Source organism: Alternaria ventricosa (assembly GCF_023758065.1).
Source record: "Alternaria ventricosa strain BMP 2768 chromosome Unknown scaffold_1, whole genome shotgun sequence".
NCBI classification, from domain to species: domain Eukaryota; kingdom Fungi; phylum Ascomycota; class Dothideomycetes; order Pleosporales; family Pleosporaceae; genus Alternaria; species Alternaria ventricosa.
In genome coordinates, this window is record NW_026055681.1 from 680,651 (window position 1) to 700,827 (window position 20,177).

General features: G+C 52.3%; 11 protein-coding genes across 11 annotated transcripts; 5 read left to right on the forward strand and 6 right to left on the reverse strand.

The window, feature by feature from the left end:
• Nucleotides 1-773: 773 nt before the first annotated feature.
• Nucleotides 774-1,207, reverse strand: J4E93_000215 (uncharacterized protein; the record flags this gene model as incomplete). The annotated part of the gene is made up of 2 exons (XM_049338178.1): nt 774-1,093; nt 1,147-1,207. 2 exons carry the CDS (start codon nt 1,205-1,207, stop codon nt 774-776), a joined length of 381 nt encoding a protein of 126 aa, XP_049204063.1.
• Nucleotides 1,208-2,115: 908 nt separating this feature from the next.
• On the reverse strand, nt 2,116-2,754 carry J4E93_000216 (uncharacterized protein; the record flags this gene model as incomplete). The annotated part of the gene is made up of 1 exon (XM_049338179.1): nt 2,116-2,754. The coding sequence occupies one exon, from the start codon at nt 2,752-2,754 to the stop codon at nt 2,116-2,118; it is 639 nt and encodes a 212-aa protein (XP_049204064.1).
• A 999-nt stretch (nt 2,755-3,753) lies between these two features.
• Nucleotides 3,754-4,390, forward strand: J4E93_000217 (uncharacterized protein; the record flags this gene model as incomplete). Its single annotated transcript, XM_049338180.1, has 2 exons — nt 3,754-3,914; nt 3,979-4,390. The coding sequence occupies 2 exons, from the start codon at nt 3,754-3,756 to the stop codon at nt 4,388-4,390; spliced, it is 573 nt and encodes a 190-aa protein (XP_049204065.1).
• A 925-nt stretch (nt 4,391-5,315) lies between these two features.
• J4E93_000218 (uncharacterized protein) lies at nt 5,316-6,675 on the forward strand (the record flags this gene model as incomplete). The annotated part of the gene is made up of 3 exons (XM_049338181.1): nt 5,316-5,509; nt 5,564-6,208; nt 6,264-6,675. 3 exons carry the CDS (start codon nt 5,316-5,318, stop codon nt 6,673-6,675), a joined length of 1,251 nt encoding a protein of 416 aa, XP_049204066.1.
• A 227-nt stretch (nt 6,676-6,902) lies between these two features.
• Nucleotides 6,903-8,696, reverse strand: J4E93_000219 (uncharacterized protein; the record flags this gene model as incomplete). Its single annotated transcript, XM_049338182.1, has 5 exons — nt 6,903-7,187; nt 7,255-8,000; nt 8,056-8,167; nt 8,222-8,282; nt 8,611-8,696. 5 exons carry the CDS (start codon nt 8,694-8,696, stop codon nt 6,903-6,905), a joined length of 1,290 nt encoding a protein of 429 aa, XP_049204067.1.
• Nucleotides 8,697-8,957: 261 nt separating this feature from the next.
• On the forward strand, nt 8,958-9,573 carry RPS14 (ribosomal protein S14, S11; the record flags this gene model as incomplete). Its single annotated transcript, XM_049338183.1, has 4 exons — nt 8,958-9,026; nt 9,082-9,186; nt 9,238-9,322; nt 9,377-9,573. 4 exons carry the CDS (start codon nt 8,958-8,960, stop codon nt 9,571-9,573), a joined length of 456 nt encoding a protein of 151 aa, XP_049204068.1.
• Nucleotides 9,574-9,851: 278 nt separating this feature from the next.
• Nucleotides 9,852-10,895, reverse strand: J4E93_000221 (uncharacterized protein; the record flags this gene model as incomplete). Its single annotated transcript, XM_049338184.1, has 1 exon — nt 9,852-10,895. The coding sequence occupies one exon, from the start codon at nt 10,893-10,895 to the stop codon at nt 9,852-9,854; it is 1,044 nt and encodes a 347-aa protein (XP_049204069.1).
• An 820-nt stretch (nt 10,896-11,715) lies between these two features.
• On the forward strand, nt 11,716-13,458 carry J4E93_000222 (uncharacterized protein; the record flags this gene model as incomplete). Its single annotated transcript, XM_049338185.1, has 1 exon — nt 11,716-13,458. One exon carries the CDS (start codon nt 11,716-11,718, stop codon nt 13,456-13,458), a length of 1,743 nt encoding a protein of 580 aa, XP_049204070.1.
• Nucleotides 13,459-13,852: 394 nt separating this feature from the next.
• J4E93_000223 (uncharacterized protein) lies at nt 13,853-14,502 on the reverse strand (the record flags this gene model as incomplete). Its single annotated transcript, XM_049338186.1, has 5 exons — nt 13,853-13,987; nt 14,043-14,186; nt 14,285-14,369; nt 14,421-14,436; nt 14,490-14,502. The coding sequence occupies 5 exons, from the start codon at nt 14,500-14,502 to the stop codon at nt 13,853-13,855; spliced, it is 393 nt and encodes a 130-aa protein (XP_049204071.1).
• Nucleotides 14,503-16,761: 2,259 nt separating this feature from the next.
• J4E93_000224 (uncharacterized protein) lies at nt 16,762-18,108 on the reverse strand (the record flags this gene model as incomplete). The annotated part of the gene is made up of 1 exon (XM_049338187.1): nt 16,762-18,108. One exon carries the CDS (start codon nt 18,106-18,108, stop codon nt 16,762-16,764), a length of 1,347 nt encoding a protein of 448 aa, XP_049204072.1.
• A 268-nt stretch (nt 18,109-18,376) lies between these two features.
• On the forward strand, nt 18,377-20,120 carry J4E93_000225 (uncharacterized protein; the record flags this gene model as incomplete). The annotated part of the gene is made up of 4 exons (XM_049338188.1): nt 18,377-18,562; nt 18,611-18,877; nt 18,931-19,135; nt 19,189-20,120. The coding sequence occupies 4 exons, from the start codon at nt 18,377-18,379 to the stop codon at nt 20,118-20,120; spliced, it is 1,590 nt and encodes a 529-aa protein (XP_049204073.1).
• Between the last annotated feature and the right edge of the window lie 57 nt (nt 20,121-20,177).

Here is a 20,177-nt window from a genome sequence, read left to right on the forward strand (position 1 = left end):
TGTCGGGCTCTCTCCATCACATCCCAAGGAACGAGCACACGAGGCGAGGCATGCACACTCACTGCCACGTCAATATCTGGTAGCAGTGGCGCGATTTTTCTGAGCAAGCCCAGTTGATCGTCACAGGTCATATCCTCTCTCGGGCAATTGGCTCGGACTTCTCCACGTCGAAATGAGAAACCCTGGAGTCGTTCAATTTGCTCTTGAAAGCCGGCGAGAGAGACCAATGAGGCCGCTGCAGTCTGCGTGACCTGTGCTGTAACACCCCAGAATGGTTCCAAATCGTCGTATATTTGATCCCAGAATGGCTCGATTGATATGCCTTTTAATTGTTGGAGGCGGTCGTAAAAAGCCCGGAATCCTGGAGGTGGGCATCGTCCGCGTCGGTACTGATAAGATTCTACCGCCTGTGCGTATGTGTGCGTTTCTTGAACCGCCAGACTTTGGAAGTAGTCCTCGGCATCTTTAATTGAACGCTCGACAGGATACAGCGAGGTACGCGCTCTTGAATGTGTGGTAGACACGAGATATGTTGCAATGACAAGGAAAACGCACGCAATAAGTCGGGAGTGTTGCATGGTCGTAACGAGTGCTGGCACGGTCAAATGTTCAGTGTGAGAAGCAAAAACTCTACATTCATGCTCATCCTTTTATATACACCAGAACCACCTTATCCTCGATTCTTGCTTCGTCCACTAGAGCGGCCCGATCGCTCCTTTGTCTCCAAACTCTTCTGGTGCGGGAGCTGATCCCTGATCCTTGAACAGATCAACTCAGGTATCACGCTTCTCTGATCCAGCGTCTGGCGCGGGAGCTGGCCCAGAATCCTTGAACAGATCAATGTACGTGTCACGCTTCTCTGATCCAGTGTCTGGCGCGGGAGCTGGTCCAGAATCTTTGAACAGATCAATGTACGTGTCGCGCTTCTCTGATCCAGTGTCTGGCGCGGGAGCTGGTCCAGAATCTTTGAACAGATCAATGTACGTGTCGCGCTTCTCTGATCCAGTGTCTGGTGCGGGAGCTGGTCCAGAATCTTTGAACAGATCAATGTACGTGTCACGCTTCTTGAAGTCCTTCGATTCCTCTGCATGAGCTTGGATATTTAGTAAGTTCATTCTTCTATCACTTGGTCTGGTGTGAACTTACGCGAAGCGGTCGCTGCTGACAAACCGGCCAAAGCGATGAGGGTAACAAGAATCTTTTGCATATTGGATGACTTGTACGAAAAGAACGATGAAATCCGGTGGTGGAGATTCGTTCTCAAAAGTCGAAGTGTGTTTGTGTGGTAAGGAATAGCAATCCTGTGCCGTTTCAGCTCAGCTATTTGTACATCGCTCTCTACCCACAAATATGACGCTGATCGAACAGTCTTCTAAGGTGTAACTCTATTATGAACGTCAAGTCCGTCTCCCGCACGGTTACGCGGCCTGTAGGACGTATGTCAGAGTTGTTGAGATGCAGTTGCAACCCCGCTACCCCGGAATCGAGGCACGATGACAGACTTGAACGATCAGGAACGCATATCTTCAGTTGACAATCTGCCATCAAGCTGTACCCCGCACTCGTGGGAATTGTCTCATGGTGATTGAGATACCGAACTAACGCCGTTGGTCTAGAGATACGAGATGGCATGAGAGTTGAACGAATGACAAGGCACGTGTCGAAAGCTTACCAAACTTCTGTTGAACTGTATTCTCCACTCTGAACTGCCGTGTTATACTAACTCTACATGCTTGGTGAGCTCGGTACTAGTTGACCGAGCCGCGTTGTAGTGAACAGGGCTTCGAAGTCGAATGTAAGCTTTGTCCCCTGCAAAGTGCACAGTGAGGCAGCCTATAGAAAGCATGTGAAATTGAGTAAAAAGCAATGTATTTCCCGAAAGTTTGACGAAATGCGGCCAACTCATGCCCTCTAGTCTGCAGAAGTGTCGTATTTTGACTAATTCCATTTGACCCGCCGGGTCTGCTCGTATGCTGCTCGGCCGAGTTCGATGTCTTAAGAGTGAGGTTTATTGTTTGTGGCGGAATGATACTGCATGTAATTTGTAAGCGCTAATCGTTGCTAGATGCCAAAGTGTCTAGGTACCTAGGTAGACTGAAGCTCCAGCTAATCTGACTACACTTCAGAAGGGTAGACCAGCTTAGTACGCCTCTCTCCCAATCTAGCATCCAGCATGAACATCTCTCCGCAATGCCTGATATGACCTTCGTCCGATGCGGTCATAGGCATCACAATACCTGTGAATTGCTGTCGAAACTGCTTCCTCCACGCGAAAACGCAGTGCGCAACATGCTGCTCGTACGTGAACCATATGGTCCGCCCGGGCTCAATGAGCATCGATAGTTCGGTCCCATTGATAAGGCGATATTTGCCATCCAGTTCGGTCTGGTATAGCCACACGCCCCCCTTGTCAGAACGAGAAGCCGTCGTGAACTCGTGCGTTAGCTCGAAGTCAATGCATTCCGGTTTCAACCAGCATAACTCGATTTCGTCGAACTTGCAGTTCCCCGAGATTCCTTCCGCAGTCGTGACACCGCACAGACATGTGGCGTCATCCCGCGTCAGCGTTGCGAGTGCTTGGGCTCCGACCGCGTAAGCTCCGCATACAGTCAGGATAGCAATGAGAAAGGTAGCAGCTGCTCGTAAGACGAGGTACTTCCGTGGTTTGGATGTGTCCTTGTTGTATTTCAGGGACAGTGACGTAAGTCCAATGCGCTCTTCTACGGTGCTTGTGGATGCGGATTCCGAGTCCATATCTGGCTGTTCGAGGGAAGTCACGAAGCGGTAGAACATCTGTTCTGAATAGTCATATGTGAGCTGGTTTCTGACTCCGTGTTCATTAGATGTAATTCCATACCTTTTTTCCTCACTGGTATGCTTTGCAAAGTAGAAGGGCGTGGTATCATCGTGTTGCTCAAAGGGTGGAATTCTTATCTTCCGCCGATCGTCTTGTAGTTGTTTCCAGCTGACGTAATAATTAGGGAGCATCAAACTCTAATGGAGAAGAACGAGCAGTCTTCGGCATCGCGTTCGGACTTCAACCTTGAACGTCTAAGGTGATACCTATGTAGCTTTCGGCAGGCCCGCGGATGTGCCGGAGCAGGACCGTACCAATGCAACCCGCATGCAGTACCCCTCATTGGGAATTATCAGAAGGTTCCGTCCCGCGATGTATTTGTAATCATCTCGTGTGGTGAGCGTTGTCGTTGTTGTCTTTGAAAGCACGCAGCGAGTCAACGATCTTCCATTGACTCTGTGTGCCGAAGTATTGAACGTAACAGGTTTCTTACTATTGAATTGCGCACCAAATACCATGAATCACACATCGCGTAAAACGCCTCGAAGTGAAGACCTCGAAGAGTCACAGGGGCTGTTGCCATCCACGGTTCCAAGCGTTGAAGCTCGCACCAAATCCGCCCCGTCTCTGCCACTACTTTGCTCATGCTTGAGGTACGCTGTGGTGGCCATCTTGTTCTTCGTCTTTGGTTTGATCTCCAACAGTGGATACCTGCAAAATGAACGGGGCTCATCTGGTATGTGGTCTTTCGGTCGTTGGATACGTGACTAACACAGCGTGATAAAGAACCATCGTTTTTGGAAAAAATTAATCGCAGCACTTACCCCAACCATACCAGCGTTCCTGTCTTCGCAGGCAGCAACGGAACCATCTGGCAACAACCGCCAAGTCCAGAAGTCGACGCAGCATGGCATGCGCTGACCTCGGGCTATCCATTCTTGATAACAGAGGACGACATGCGCATCCTTGGCAAAGATCCAGACCGCTATATCAGTGTCCCACAAAGCTTCGGCTACGGCGAGAAGAAGTTCATCACACGATTCGCACACCCTCATAACATTCACTGCCTCGACCACATCCGGAGGCGTCTTTACCGTGATTATCACCGATACCCAAAGTATGTTATAGCCGCGTAAAATGCGTGTGAGGTATGCGCTGACTCCGTAACTTAACATTTGTAGCGATACAATGGATTGGATCCATACCGAGCATTGTCTCCATGCTTTGGTAGATCATCTGACCTGCTACGTCCAGTATGATGTCTTCAACTACATGTGGGTCGAAGGTGAACCCGCGGCAGAACCCGAGCTCACCTACAATCGTCAATGTCAAGATCTAGACGCTCTGCTGCGTTGGAGCCAGGATAACCGGGTCGACAAAGATTTGCGAATATTTTATATTCAGCCAGCTGCGGGTGATAAGATCTTTCCAGCAGATGCAGAGTTCCGCAACATCGAAAAGGAGTACGACCTGAATAACCCCGACCGTCCATCAATGGAGGATCGACGAAAGACTTACCGGAAAGCCTACCAAGATGCGATAAGCTATTGGGAAGCAACGGGAGAAGTGCCGATCGAGGAGCGACCATGGTAGTAGATGTTACTTCTCTATTACTTGAAGCTAGCGAAGCGCACAAGGGGGTTTGGTTTTAAAGATGTCCCTATAGGACGAGATTGGGATATGCACTTTTGGTATGGAGGCACTCTTTCGTCACTTACACGGGTATGGGCACTGTATTCACACTCCCCTACTACGTGGTGTGACCTGCTCAGGCATCACCTCCAGTCAGCCATCAGGAATACGAGTATGAGGTGGGTGTGATCGCCAAATCCCGAGTTATCGGCACCGGCGATGTTTAGTTAGCTCTGATGTAGCATCCAGCTTAGCCTATTATTTCATTAGCACTAGGTATGAATGAATTACCTCTACTCTCTCTTTCAGGTGAACGATATCGTAGGTGGACGGAGTTTAGTACAAGCTCCGCGTATTGCATGCGACATGCGTCATGCGGACGACACCGTGTTCCGCCGATTCGACCGCGCAACATCGCGCGCTGCGATCGCGCAAGCTGAAGACCTCGGGAGTGTCTGCACAGGCGAATTTGGGCGTGGACGCACGGCGAAAGAATCGGACAAGGAGACAAGCCGCTCTTCCGATGCTGTTGTTGCCTGGGTGAACCCGGCCAGTAGGTAGCGATCGAGTGCATGACAAGTTGAATGCATCTACGGCCTTTACGTCGACGATGGCTATCTCCGGTCTGGCCCAACTTTTCGCCGACTACATGAAATGCGGCCGGCGCAACCGAGGGTGGGCGCGCATGATTTTCCTCTTTCGCGAACACAATATAGCTCATATCTGGGCCGCTTGAGTTAGTCTAGACGTGTGTATATATCCAATGTCTCGCCTGTCGCTTTCGTCTCGCATCATACGAAGGCTACTCAGTGAATCGCGAAACTACCGGGTTTGGGTGAAAAGACAGCCCCTTTGGCAAAACCCTGACTTTGCTCGGACGCTCAAGATGAGTTCAGTAGGTGGTGCAAGTATTGGCGTAGGTCTTTACGCCGTGGTAAGCAACCCAGCACAGATTGCTGCGAAACCCGAGGAAGCCGATGAAAAGAGACATCACCTGAAGAACGGCAAAGGATTTACGAACCCGTGGGATAGCTATGTAGAGTCAAGTCCCTGGGAACTGCTCATCAAGGGTATGCTCTGGTAAGTCCGCCTTTATGGAGAATTTACAAGTCGCGAACTAACACTCCGTGGCAGGCGCAAGATTACCGGTCAAGCAAACAGTCCAGACACCTCGCCACCGACAGTACCAGTCCATAAGCCAATATTCCTTCCCTCCCGAGAGACGTCACGACTTCGTGCAACGTGGCTCGGCCACGCATGCTACTATATAGAGTTCCCGAGCGGCTTTCGTGTTCTCTTTGACCCCGTCTTTGAAGATTGCTGTGCACCGTTCACTATAAAGAGCCTTAAACGCTACACGCCCCCTCCATGTGAGATCGAAGACTTGCCAATTGTCGACGCAGTAGTTATAAGCCACAACCACTACGATCACTTAAGCTACCCAACGATTCAGCGCTTGAAAAAGAAATTCCCCGAGGCGCATTTCTTTGCGCCCCTGGGCAATAAAGAGTGGTTCGAGAAGAGCGGGGTCACGAAAGTCACAGAATTAGATTGGTGGGAGAGTAGAGATGTCAAGTTGGAGGAATTGTCGCAAAAGGGGGGTAGGGCTGGCTCTGTCTCAGTGAGTTCGGTGGACATGGACAAGACTAGTGGTATTACAGCGACAATTGGTGCGCTGCCTTGTCAGCACATTAGTGCAAGGACGCCCTTCGACAAGGCCAAGACCCTCTGGGCAAGCTGGAGTGTGGAATCTGGCGGAGCGAAGGTCTACTTTGCTGGGTACGTCTGCTTTGTACCACGCTCAAGACTCATTCTTTATGCTTACCCTACCCAGTGACACAGGCTACCGCACGGTTCCGTCTAGCATTCCAACCACAGAAGACGACTACTCGGCTGCGTACTCGCACTTACCCACCTGCCCGGCTTTCTCCCAGATCGGTCAACATCGCGGCCCCTTCGATCTCGGTCTTATTCCTATTGGCGCTTACGAACCTCGTTGGATGTTCAGCAACGTGCATGCTAGCCCCAAAGACGCGGTCAACATCTTCGCGGACACGAAATGCAAGAGAGCGCTAGGCATGCATTGGGGTACTTGGGTGTTGACTGAGGAAGAGGTCATGGCACCGCCAAAGGAGCTGCAAGAGGCTTGTGAGTGGAAGGGGATCAAGGGGGGCAAAGAAGGCTTTGGGGTTTGTGATATTGGGGAGAGTACTGAGTTCGAGTCCGGACAAGCTACAAGGAAGTAAATGTGAAAGCGGCCGACACGAGCGAGTTGTGAAATACTCAAGTACGTAGTTTGAAAGACAAGGGGTTGGGTCAGCTGGGTACATGAGTATGCACGTAATGTATATATTTGACTTCACGACGTGCATTCTACACCTGTATGTTATGATTCGTGTCCACTTTCATGCGTATGATTATCGCAGGGCTTTCCTCCAATATCTACTAAGTCTTGATGGTTCTACTCAGAACCTCAAGTTTCCTGAGTTTTCTGCAAGATGACCTTGATCATTTCGTTCCCTAACTTGGTCGCCTCTGGAAACCTCGGTTCAAAGTATCTCTGGATCTCCTCAAATTTCTCTCGGTAGCCATCAAAGTTACCCAGACTGACGCGCGAGCTCCAGTCCCGGGCGGCAAAGGTAAACTCCAGGTCGTCGGCGCGGAACGTGTTGTCGTCAATGGCCGTGTCGATGGCCTCCTCGAGGAGCGTGGGGTTGCAGAAGAGGTACTCTGTGATGCCGAGCCACATGCGCGAGGGCTGAATGTGCGTTAGTGGATTCGAATTTGAAAGAGCCATGTAAACAGGAAAGAAAATGGGGACCTACAGGCGTCGAGCAGATCATGTGGTCGTAGGGTACTATGCCTAGCTTCCACCAGCAGTCTACCATGGCGAGTAGACTGAGATGGTTGTTTTTGAGTTTCTTCTCTGGGATTGTGCCTAAAGCGAATCGGTCAAGCAAGTCATCTCGAAGGAGCAGCTTCTTGCCATCCTCGTTATCGCCAAACACAGCCTTGCGAGCGGTATGCACACGTTCACGGAGCTCATCCCGCTGCCCTGCGAGCATGAGCTTGAACAGCTCGGTCACAGATTCGGCATACTGCTTAATCTGCTTCTTCGCGTCTGGGTTGAGGATCGCAAGACCTGCATAGACGTGCCACTTATTAGAGTAGATGCGGAGGGTAATGTTCATCTTGACGTTCTCAATACCACCAACGTAGCGCGAGCTGTCCCACGGGAACTGGTTGTTCGCGAACCATGCACCGCCCATACTGAGGAAAGCGGCATGAGTAACAGCTTGTGTGTCCGCTGTAATGCGATCATGCTGCTCGGCGGAAAGATAGACGTGCTTGGACCCGAGGCAGGACATAACATTCTCCACGAACGCAAAGTCGGCATCCGAGGCGCGATACTTGATCAACACCAGTGGCTGCCCTTTCGGGTCTATGCCCGGCCCGTGGAGGGAGTGCACCGAGACGATGCTGACGTCTTTAGGGAGGTGTTTGTCAAAAGCCTCCATCTCCGGGGCCTTGCATGAGGTCTGACCACCGACTATTGCGCCGACCTTTGTAGCTGAACGTAGACTTGAGTCAGTAACGGCACTGACCAGTGACAGGAGGCGGCATACATGGGCCGAAAGTCTTAACGACCGCGTCGATGTTCTTCGCCTCGACGCTGTATATGATGAAGTCGCTGCAGCGAGACACAAGATGACCACTTTGCATGATCTCAACTCTGGGCTGGCGCAGTCTCAGCATGCGTTCGTTCATTGATATATAAAAGCGCTATCCTACAAAGTCCCGAAACTCTGCCACTAATGTATCAAACTTGTCTGGAAGATCGCAGGCGTGAACCCTTCAACGAGAGCATGTCAGCGCGTTCGACGGAGAGGAATCGATCTGTGAGCCACTGGTTAGCAATGTTCGCGCCATAGTAATGAACAATGCGATGTAGTTGGTTGTAGTTCAGAGGTGTATAAAATAAGGTAGCGAGAATTCACATCATGGACGGCAACATGCCCAATTACTGCAAACCAAGACGGCAGCAGTGTGGACATGCGCCGTACTCGAGCCAAATGCACTCACGGTCATCATAACGGGGGAGGGGAGGATGAGAAAATGAAGGACTTACCATTGGCAGAAGACACTGGAGCTCCGAAGCTATCAGTCGCGAGTGCACTCACTTCCAGCCAGCTGTGCTCAGCCGGCGGGCGTACATCTTGCCCATGTCGCCCATGCCGATAATACCGACGCTCTTGCGGTCATCCATGGCTGGTGTTGTGTCGCACGCTCTTGTGCGTGAGTGAGGTGGAGGAAGTCAGCCCATTGCAAAGCGATGGAGAGATTGCAGGTCGCTTGCGGCAGCCAAAGAAAAGTTAAGTAGGCGGCTTGGCGCGCTAAGCACGGCGTTTTGGTTGCTCCGACACCCGCGAACAAGCGAAATTCCACCTCCCACCACCGAAAGTTCGACTCGATCGCCGACAGTGTTACGAACCGCCAGTCACGTCAAGAAACCCATATCACCGCCAACATGCCTCCCAAGCAGAAGGTCGCCCGCGCTCCCCAGGAGAACATCCAGCTCGGACCCCAGGTCCGCGAGGTGCGTGACCAGCAGACATTGGAAATCGCGACGACATGGACTGACAGCAGCGCAGGGTGAGCTTGTCTTCGGTGTCGCCCGTATCTTCGCTTCATTCAACGACACCTTCGTTCATATCACCGATCTTTCTGGCCGCGAAACCATCTCGCGTGTCACCGGTGTAAGTGCAGACATGTCGACTGCGTGCGACACACGCTGACCAGTACAAAAGGGCATGAAGGTCAAGGCCGACCGTGACGAGAGCTCTCCCTACGCCGCCATGTTGGCAGCCCAGGACGTTGCTGCCCGCTGCAAGGGTAAGATAATTCGAATTAATAAACTGGAGCAGGAACAGGAGCTAACATCTGCAGAACTCGGTATCACCGCTCTCCACGTCAAGATCCGTGCCACCGGTGGTAACGGCACCAAGACCCCCGGCCCCGGTGCCCAGTCCGCCCTCCGCGCTCTTGCCCGTGCTGGTATGCGCATCGGACGTATCGAGGACGTTACTCCCACCCCATCCGACTCCACCAGGAGGAAGGGTGGTCGCCGTGGTCGTCGTCTCTGAGCATGTGCGCAAATCATTGGCTCAGTGGTGGAATATGGCATGGCATGGTATGCACGATTTATGGTTTCATGACCACAATCAAATAAAGTCGCGGGGAACGGCGAATCGCCTGGTCTCCTTGTTGTACTTGGCTTCTCCTTCGAGATAGTCAGGCTAAATCAACAGAACCCTTTTTAGTTCGAAAAGAGTTCCCGACAATCAAGTGCTTACTGCTGTGTTGATTATGAGGTTTACACATTACGATTACGACTGCTTTGGGTATCATGTGACGGACGATATCAAATGTCGACCACTTGGATAGGATTGCCCAACTTGCCTGTATTTCCACGCGTCTGGGCTGCATTGACCATGATGGTGTTTGGACTCTGCCCGCCCCACACGCGATCCCAGAGCAGCTCTCTCATACCACGGTACGCGACCCTGACTACATTCCACCAAAGCTTTGGATTCAGGATACCCCGTGTCCACTTGGACTTGATTGAAAGCCCTCGCACATATGCATCGTGAGCTCTGTCCCACCATACTACGGTTTGCCCTGCGCCCCAATGCACATGGCCGAAGACGTGTAGTGTGGGCTTCACCCGCCTGACCTCAGCAAGGAGATGCTCGCAGCCGATCCCCGTCGGCAGGGACAGATCCAGATGGTATTTCGGCGGTGTATGTGTGACCAATATATCGATGTCTTCAGGCACAGTTTCTGACCACGCGTCTCGACCCCTTTCATACTGGAAGGCATGCACGTTCATGTCTCCACACACTGGTATATGGGGTGCGCCGTAGATTCGTACCCTCCTCTGACCTGGCTCCGCTGCGAGCAAGGGTGTGGTAACATCCATCTGATCGCCGTCTTTAGGCTCAGCCTTGATCGTTAGGCTCAACCGTCGGTGCTGCAGGTAGTGTACCCTCTTCCAATAGAGCCTTCCAGTCCTGTGCTGTTCGGACAGCGATGGTCGTGTCCTTGGATCCAGAAAAGTATCATGGTTCCCACTGATCACTACAATCTCTCTGTGCGGGAGCGAGCTCAGCCAGTCTATTTGTTTCTGTATCTCCGCCAAACTTCCGTCATTCGTCATGTCCCCAGCGTGGATGAGCAGATCGCCTTCCGGTACATCTTCCGGTATCAAATTGTGGGTATCAGAGATGCAAACGACTCGAACGGATGGGAGTTGTAGAGGCTTCGGGGTTGAGCGCAGACGTGTGAGAAGGTGGTATGCATGGTAGAGGAGTAGCTTGACGGGAGCTCGGAAGAGGAGGGCGATAAAGGGCGTTGGCTCAAACTCTGCTGCGGGGCGATACCAAGGATTGAGATGCTCGAGAAGCATTTCCGGGGGGCCAGGTGCCCGTCGTAGCTCTGATGACCGGTTCGCCTGTCACTGGTTTGATCGTGAGCAAATGGGTGGCAGCATGCGACGCGTCGACCAGGGTCCATGTTCGCGTGGCTTCTTGGCGTGGCTGTGCGGACCGCGGCTTTCCTCGAGGCACACACCCGACAGCCTATCACCTCCAGGTGATGTCTCTGCTGCACCAAACGAGTTCAGCAGAACGCCCCTCAGCCACGATTGCAGCCTTCGTCATGTATCGCAAAACGCCATCGCGCTGTTACCCTTACCGGACCCACTATTCCAGCCTCCTGGATTGGTCTGGGATATAATGACAGCCTTCAGCTCGAGGCCACGGGGCAGTGTTGGTTACAGATCAGGTTGCGCGCCTGCATCGCGGCGTGCTATGCTCTCATGTCGCCATGGAGGTTTGGTAGAAATAGCCTTCTCGCTGCTTACACTTGAGTAATTTTCCAAGTCTGCGTTCATCTCATTGCTTTCCTCTCTCGGTGAGACTGTCCAGCTGTCACTTTCAACGGTTACTCCGAACAACCCTAGAGATGGCAGAGTTAGCGATTGGAGGAGTATCCTTTTTCTTTCAGGTATTTGCGGGATGTATCCAAGGTTGGCATGACCCATTGAACTACGCCCGAGCATGTGTTAACAATCTTGATTAGGTTACGAACTGATCGCAGATGCTTGTCATCTTCGCAAAGACTGCCAAGCGCTTCTCGTTAACTTCAAAGTGGAAGAACATCGACTTCTCAACTGGGCAAAGCTTGTACAGCTCGATTATCGAGACGACAAACTGGTCCTGAACCACATGTCGAAAGGCCTCATTATCAACATCATGGAGCAACAACAAAAGCTTCTCTTCTCATTCGGCCGGCTAGACAAGAAGTATGAGAGACTTACAGAGCCTCTCCTAGAGGAAGCAGCTGAAGCATTCGTCCTACAAAATTTTGATCGCCTGATCGAAGACGATACCAACGGCTCTGGTGGAGGGAATGCAAGGTCTGTCCGGTTCCCGCCTACTGACGAGCTGGTAAAAATGTCCCTCAAATTCGTGCAACAGTTCAAGGATGTACCAAAGAGGCTCAAATGGGCTGTATTTGATCACCTCAAGATGGAGAAGCTAATCGCAAAACTGGCCGACTTCAACGACAAGATGCATGAAGCGCTCGACAAAGCTCAAGTGGACCTGCTCATCGATATGCAGACACGTACCAATGACCAAATAGTTTTGCTGAACAGGACGATGTCGCACATGGTTCAAATCTACCAATCCCAGCAATCGGAACAGATTGGCTTTCGAAGGGCACTGCTAGAGATGGAAGATTCCGAGTATGACGGTCTGATCGACAGTGGAGCCGTCGCAGCTCGTGGTGCCGCCCGTCAGCCTCTTGCTGCTTTGGCCCAACAAAACTTCATTCACCTTGCTATCGAAGACTCTCACGAAGATCTTACCACAAGCTATGCACAAAAGATCAACATGCCAGATCTGCCAAAGGATATTCGTGATACTGAGCTCCAGTACATGGACATACGCCCTAAGCAGGGCAGTCAATTTCCCGTGGAGATTGATGAAGGTGTACGTACGGAAGCATACTTCAAGAACACACCCGTGTGGATAGAATGGAAATCACCCGATACCACGGGTCCCATGCAGCAGGATGGTGCCGTGGACGCCAAGATCCACGCTCGCGTCAAGAAACTGGCCGCCTTACTCAGTAAGCACAACAGAACAGTCCGGTTTAGAGCACCCTTCTGCCGAGGCTACTTTATCGATGAGGACGAAGGACGTTTCGGGCTAGTCTTCGAAAAGCCCGCGTCTGTCCCGGCGGACACTGAACCAACATCTCTACACGCACTCATCGCAAACCCCGAGAACGATATACCTTCGCTCACTGACCGTATCACACTCATGAGACTTCTTACCGAGACAGTTGAACGTCTCCATGCGGTGGATTGGCTTCACAAGGGCCTACGCTCGGCCAACATCCTCCTCTTTCCGAAGAAGGGAGGAAGAGTTGAGAACGGTCAGGTCACGCACGGCGAGGTCAACTACTCTGATCCTCTGATCAGTGGTTTTGACTATTCCCGCCCGGCAACCGGCGATGATATGACTGAGCGTCCTCTTGACAATCCCGCTGCAGACATCTATCGTCATCCCTCCGTACAGCATAGAGGGAATCGCGAAGACGTCGGCGGTCGTGAGTCTTACAAGAAGTCGTTCGACCTCTACTCGCTCGGTATCGTGCTACTGGAGATCGCTTACTGGAAAACCATTGACCAGATTCTGTCCATCGATCTTGAAAAGGCACGGCCTAAGCATACGTGGGCTGTGGAGAAGAGGTTGCTACAGACGGAACCACAACATCTACGGGGGGTAAAGAGTTATCTAGGTAATACGGTGGAGGGTGTTATTAGGGCTTGTTTGCAGGGCCCTACCGCGTTTGATCTCGATGAGAATGCGGATGAGAAGAGAGAGGTTGTTGCCGCCCAGTTACAGGAGGCATTTGGAGATAAGGTCGTGAAGAAGTTGGCGTGTATGAAGGGCCTTTAGGTCTTCTCTCTTTCGTCCATCGCTAGAACATCCTGAACACATTTGGCCCGTGCTTATTACGTCCACGCGCAACATGAGATGGTGTGACTGCGCTTGATAGTACATGCGCTTCGATATGCTAGTCTCTTACCGCTATTGTAGTGAAAATGTGAAGCTAGATTCGCAAGTTCGGCGGCGAGATGCACAGTACTCTTTGGGACCTGCAACAAAGAATGGTCTGGTTTTAGGGGTTGAGAGTTGTCATTGTATCGAAGAGGGTCCTCCAATGCGGCTATTTCATCCATCGTCAATCATATATATGTCCATGAGCAGTCGCCCATGATGCCATCCATCGCTCCGCAACTCGGTTATGCAAATATCCCTAAAGTACAAACAGGCTCGAATCGAAGGCGCTTCACATTCCGTGCTTCTTCAGGTACTCGCCGAGCTCAACTACGGAGTTGAAGGCGTTGGGGGTCTGGATGGTGTCGGGGTGGTGCGCGATGATGACGGCTTGGGTAGTCTTGAAAGCGACGATGCCCTCTTTTCCCTGGGGTTGTTGTCAGTGTTTGAACACTTTATGGTGGGCAATGTTTGGCACCTACCTTCTTTGCCTTGAGCGAGTCGTCGCTTGCCTCGATGGTCATGTACTTTACACCGTTGACCTTGACACCTTCCGAGATGACTTTCTTGGGCTCTGACTTGTCGTTGAAGGATTTGGCAATGGCAGCCCTTTCCTCAGCGGACAGCTGTAATTGGTCAGTACCAATCTGTTGTTTATGCGCCACCGGAGCTTTGATTCTGGAGTGCTCGCTGCGTCCGGCGCGTATTGTATCGGACGACTTACCGAGAAGTCGGCGGAGGCGGCCCAGGCAGTCGAGCCCTCGATGTCGCAGATGAGGGCCTTGTCGATGTTACCGGTGCCGACGAGGCTGTGATAGCGTTAGCTATGGGCAGATGGTCGATTAGGAGGCTTGATGTACCTGGTGTCAACGTATTCTGCGCCCAAAGTTAGCCAGGACCTTCCGAAGTCGACGCCTCCAGCTGCTTACCTTGCCAGGACATGGTTGCGGAGGGTTGATGTGCGTGCTGTGGAAGCTTGTGGTGATGGGAAGATGAAGAGGGATGCGGCGAAGTAGATGCAGGTACTTTTGACTAAGCAGAGCAGGAGGGTAAATGCGGTGAGGGTGTTCAAGGCTGCGTTGTTGGGCTAAAGTTGCGATTTGATAGTGGGGCTGTTTTGACCCCGCCTCTCGCGATGAAATCTAACGGACGCAATTCACTCCTCCAATTCCAGCACGCAAACCTCTGAGCTTCTAATCTGACGACCCGTCACGCGTTCTAATTGCGCTATCATGTAGCTGCTTACTTGGTGGGGGTCACCACTGCCCTCGATGCCTAACGCGACGGCACTGAGCGCGCCGCATTTAGCTATGTCCACCGCGATACCCGCCTAGTATCCGCCGCGCTCTGGGGTCGAGGACGGATAGCGGGTCAGAGTGCTGGCAATTCAGCAGTCGATCCAACAGTCACGCAATAGCGGACACTGGAACCGTCTAAGTCCAGGTCCTTCACACATCTACTATTCAGCCCGTCTCTGGCGTGTTTGGCAGCAAACGTTGAAATTGCAGACATCACACAATCGAGCTCCGCGGCAGATATGAAATCGTATCGCTGGAGTTTGAGGAACGACTGGCTTTTCATCATGCACCTTGTGCAATCTGTACAAGCTGGCGATTCATTTCTCTTCCTACGTTGTCGATCTATTCCCTGCCGTGGCCCTTGACTATGTGATGGCTGTTTGCGAACACGTCTCGCTAGTCACGTGCCAGCGCTAAGACGAGCTTGAAGCTTGGAGCTACCATCCAAAAGTTACGTCGCGTTAGACATGACCAACAAAGTAACAACAAGCCCAACCACCGAGTATACACTGAAGAGCACGCACTAGGACACTACTACGACTGAATTTGCGCGACAGCCAAGACATGCCATCTCGTTCTCCATCTCCCGCACGCTCGCGCACGCGCAGCCCTTCTCGCGACCCGTCGCATACAAGATCGCCCAGCCGCCCTCGGTCGGCGCAATCAGGTTCGCCGCGGCGCTCCGTAACCCCTCGGTCGCCTACACGGTCTCGTTCAATTACTCGATCGCGCTCGCCGACATCACCGTCTCCAAGGCGCAATGGGCGACGGAGCTACACACCAGACAGCAGATCGCGTTCGAGAGGAAGAAGTTATTCCCGGAGTTTGACTCCACGAGATCGATCGCCAGCACCTAGAAGCGCAAAGGTACGCATACTCCCTGGGCCAGAAGCAAATCTCAGAGCTGGCTTGCCTCAGCCTTCCTGCACCAGCACGCTGACCCTCCAACAGATCGTAGTGGAAGCCTTGACCAGGAACGTCAAAGAAGACCATGTGCGGGAGATATTCGGCAAGTACGGTGTCATCAAGGAACTCACCATGCCCATGAACCCCACCTGTATGTTTCGCCCTACCTCCTCATAGAGCAGGACTGACTGTTGAACAGTCAACATCAATCGCGGCATAGCCTACATTCTCTACGAGGAGATCGACGACGCCGAACGCGCAATCGCGAAGATGCACGACGCACAATTAGATGGAGCGAAGATCCAAGTTTCCATTGTCCTTCCCCGCCGTCGTTTCTCACAGACACCTCCGCCTGCGCGTAGAGGCCCGCCGCCACGCGACGACTACGAAGGTGGCTATGGGCGCGGTGGACGGGGACCGAGGGGCGGAGGCCCACCTGGCGCGTACAGGCCACCACCTATGGATGGCCGTTATCGATCTCCACCGCGTCGAATGTCGCCCGATCGAGGACACTGGGGTCGGGGCAGAGGCGGAGGCGGCCGTGGTGGACGAGGGGCCTACGGAGGACGGCCACGGTCGTACACACGGTCTCGCAGCCGGTCACCACGACGAAGCCTATCGCGCTCTTCTTACAGTCGCTCCCCATCCAGAACACCGCCAAGACGAAGTGGGGGAGGAGGCTATGGCAGGCGGGACAGTTCACCAAGGAGGGGAGGTCGCGCGGGCGCAGCCGGCGGAAGGAGGAGTCCAAGCTATAGCTCCTATGGCAGCGACCGGAGCCGAAGCAGAGACCGCAGATGAGAGACGCAAGATTGGCTTTATTGTCGGCTGGAAAAGCCTAGAGGCATCCGCACAGTCAAGTAGGAGCTCGGTTGGACAGTTCGGTTGGCCAGACCAATGGTATACATTAATTGAAGTCGGTCGCCGGCCCCATTTGGGTGGAGTCCGTGTTGCTTTGAAGGAAGTTCCCTACATGCCTACGCGTCTTCGCAATCAATCAGGTCATCTTCAACTGAAATCCTGCTCCCTTCTCTTCTTCCTCTCTGCCCTTGAAAATACTACTAAAGTCCACATTCCCCTGCATGCCGGGCGCCTCTCCTCTCTTTGGCGCATTCGGACTCTTCTTCCTTCTCCTCTCTTGCCCCGCCTTGCTTGGAAACGTGGGAAACATCTCGGTCGGTTTAGGCTTGGGTTGCTCTCTGAAGTAAGGATGCTCCAGTACTTCTTTCGCAGTAGGCCTATGGTCTGGATTCAGGGATAGTAACGAAGAGAGGAGTTCGATGCCAGACGCTGTCAAGAAGGGAAATTTCGCACGGTTGAAGCCTGGGGCGTTGCGGTGGTCGCGCGGTAGCTTCAGTGATTTGGAGTTGGGCAGGCGGTAGAATTGTGGCCAAGACTTCTCTGATGGGAGACCACAAAGGGAGAAGATGAGTGAGAGCTCGTCGACCTCGTTCTTGCCTTGTAGTAACGGCTCTTTTGCAAGCAGTTCGCCGAATATACAGCCTACGCTCCACATGTCGACTTCCGTTCCGTAATCTCGAGTCCCTAGTAGAAGTTCAGGCGCACGATACCATAGCGTGACGACCAGTTGTGTGAGGGGCGCGTTCGCCGGTGGGATGTATCGTGCCATACCAAAGTCTGCAAGTTTGAGTTGGCCACGGTTGTTGAGTAGGATGTTTGATGTCTTCAGATCGCGGTGCATGATGAAGTTCTCATGCAGATAGCCGACGCCAGAGACCAACTGTCGTAATAATGTCTTGACTTCACTTGCCATGAATGGCTCACTCATGTCTTCTTGTAGTGTCTTGAGGTCATGTTCGAGGAAGTCCATGACCAAGATACATTCTTGCGGGTCATCACCAGATAAAACCTCCAGAAGATCGACGACATTTGCATGTCTGCAACGTTGCAGGATGGAGATTTCTCGCAGCGCGGTGATAGGGAAACCGTCTTGGTTGTAGTCCATTTTGACCTTCTTGTGGGCGACGACGGAGCCTGTAGTGATATCGCGCGCTCGGGAGACCCAGCCATATGAGCCCTCTTCGATCTGATTGAGGATCTCGAAGTTGGATGTATGTCGACAAGGGTTCCAACCTCCGCCTTGAAATCGCAGGAGCTTCCTCTCAGTCTCTTCTTCTTTGGGCTTTGCGGCTCCCTCGTCATCGTCGCCTGTTGATAATCTCCTGCGCTTTGCCGGTCTCGATTCCGCCTCTTGCGTTGCTCGTGAGGCTGCTTCCGCCTCTTGCTGTTTCTGAAGCTTCAGGCGTTTCTTCTCTTCTTTCTCTTTCTTCCGACGCGCTTCCTCGGCTTTGTCTGCTTCATCATTTGCCCACCGTGATGCCATAGCTCTTTCTCTTTCCCTCTTCCTCTATGGTCGAGAGACCGGCTTCTACTATTGTCTAGGTGTAAAGGCGTATATGGAAGTTTAGTCGGCTTGGTTCTCACAAAAGGAACTTGTTGGTGTGTTTTCGTGTAGTTGGCGCTGGTTGGACCGATAGCACGTGCGAATCGTTGCAGGATGGTCATAGCTTCGTTCATGTTGGCGTTCCGATCTAAACTTTCTGTAGTTCCGAACGCGCCAGCGTCATGGAGCTTCGATAAACAAGGCCGACATGAGGACCAAACCTCTGAACCTACTGCGCACCGCAACACAGTGTAGTCGGTCGGTAACACGACAAACGTCGATCCGAATAACGAAATGTACCTCCCGGTGGTCTTCGACTTCTGCCTCTACATCTTCCGACTCGGAACGACAATGGTCGACGCCGCTGGCGAAGACGCTGGCTGAAGCTATTACGGTATGATTCCCCTTCCCAGTATGAAAGCAAGTCTAACGTTGGCTTCAGACGACGGGTCCAATCTCGGTAGCGGCGTATATGCGACAATGCCTCACTCACCCCGAAGGCGGTTACTACACAAGACAAACATCGACTGGACAGGATCAATTTGGCACAAAGGGTGACTTCGTGACATCACCAGAGATCAGTCAGGTGTTTGGCGAGCTTATTGGTATATGGCTATACGCAGAGTGGCTTGCCCAAGGAAGGAAAGACAAGGTGCAGATAATCGAGGTTGGTCCAGGACGAGGAACGCTAATGGACGATGTTCTGAGGGTATGGTGTTCCCCCGATAGTAGAGAATGCGAAGCATACTTACAGGATGGTAGACCATATCTAGTTTCAAGGCTTTCACAAATAGCATCGAGGCTATTTATCTCATCGAAGCATCACCTTACCTGCAGAAACAACAAGCAAAGTTGCTGTCTGGCACCGATGATCTGAAGAGGAGCGACATTGGTCTAACCGCACAATGCAAGTACATGCCTTCCTGCAGGATCGAGTGGTGCGAAGACATAAGGCTGGTGCCAAAAGGTACGCGCTCGAATCTACTCTCTTTATCAACAGCGTACTGACAACATACACAGAGCATACGGCAGCGCCTTTCATACTCGCCCACGAGTTCTTTGATGCACTTCCAATCCACGTCTTCCAGAATATCGCTCAATCTTCGGTGCCTGCCTCATCGACCATCATCACTCCAACCGGCCCTATCAAACCGAAGCACGGCGTGACAACCCCCAAGAATACCTGGCATGAGCTAGTCGTGTCGCCAACTTCGCCGTACACGAATATGGGCGCAAGTGGCTCTTCGCCAAAGAAAGGGGATGAAAAATTAGACTTCGAGTTGACCGTTTCGAAGACACCGACGCCGCACTCCCTATATCTGCCGAAGTTATCTGATCGTTATAAGAAGCTAGAGAATACCCCAGACGCGATCATCGAGATCTCGCCTGAATCTTTTGCTTACGTGTCTGACTTCGCTGTACGGATAGGCGGCAGCGCTCCTAAGCCTAACAACGCCTCAGCATCCCATACACCCTCGAGCAGGAGTGCTCCTGATGAGGACAACTTTGTAAAAGCGCAGCCATCTGGTGCAGCTTTGATCTTGGATTACGGACCTTTGGATACCATCCCAGCGAACACTCTCCGGGGCATTCGTTCACATACCACTGTCTCGCCTTTCGCATCGCCCGGTCTGGTAGATCTCTCGGCTGATGTGGACTTTCTCGCCCTTGCAGATGCAGCTTTAGATGCTTCTCCCGGTGTTGAGGTTCACGGACCCGTTGAACAGTCTTTCTTTTTATCGACAATGGGCATTAAGGAGCGCGCCGATCGCTTGCTTAAGGCTGCTAAGGATGAAGATACGCGGAGACGCTTGGAAACAGGCTGGAAGCGACTTGTCGATAGAGGGCCAAACGGCATGGGTAAAACCTACAAGGCTATGGCTATCGTGCCCTATAAGAAGCAAGGCCCAGTCCGACGACCGATCGGGTTTGGCGGAGACATTGTTGGCTGAACAATGCGATAGCTACCAAATCAACAATTGTGGCCTTGAATATTAGGTGTGATGGGC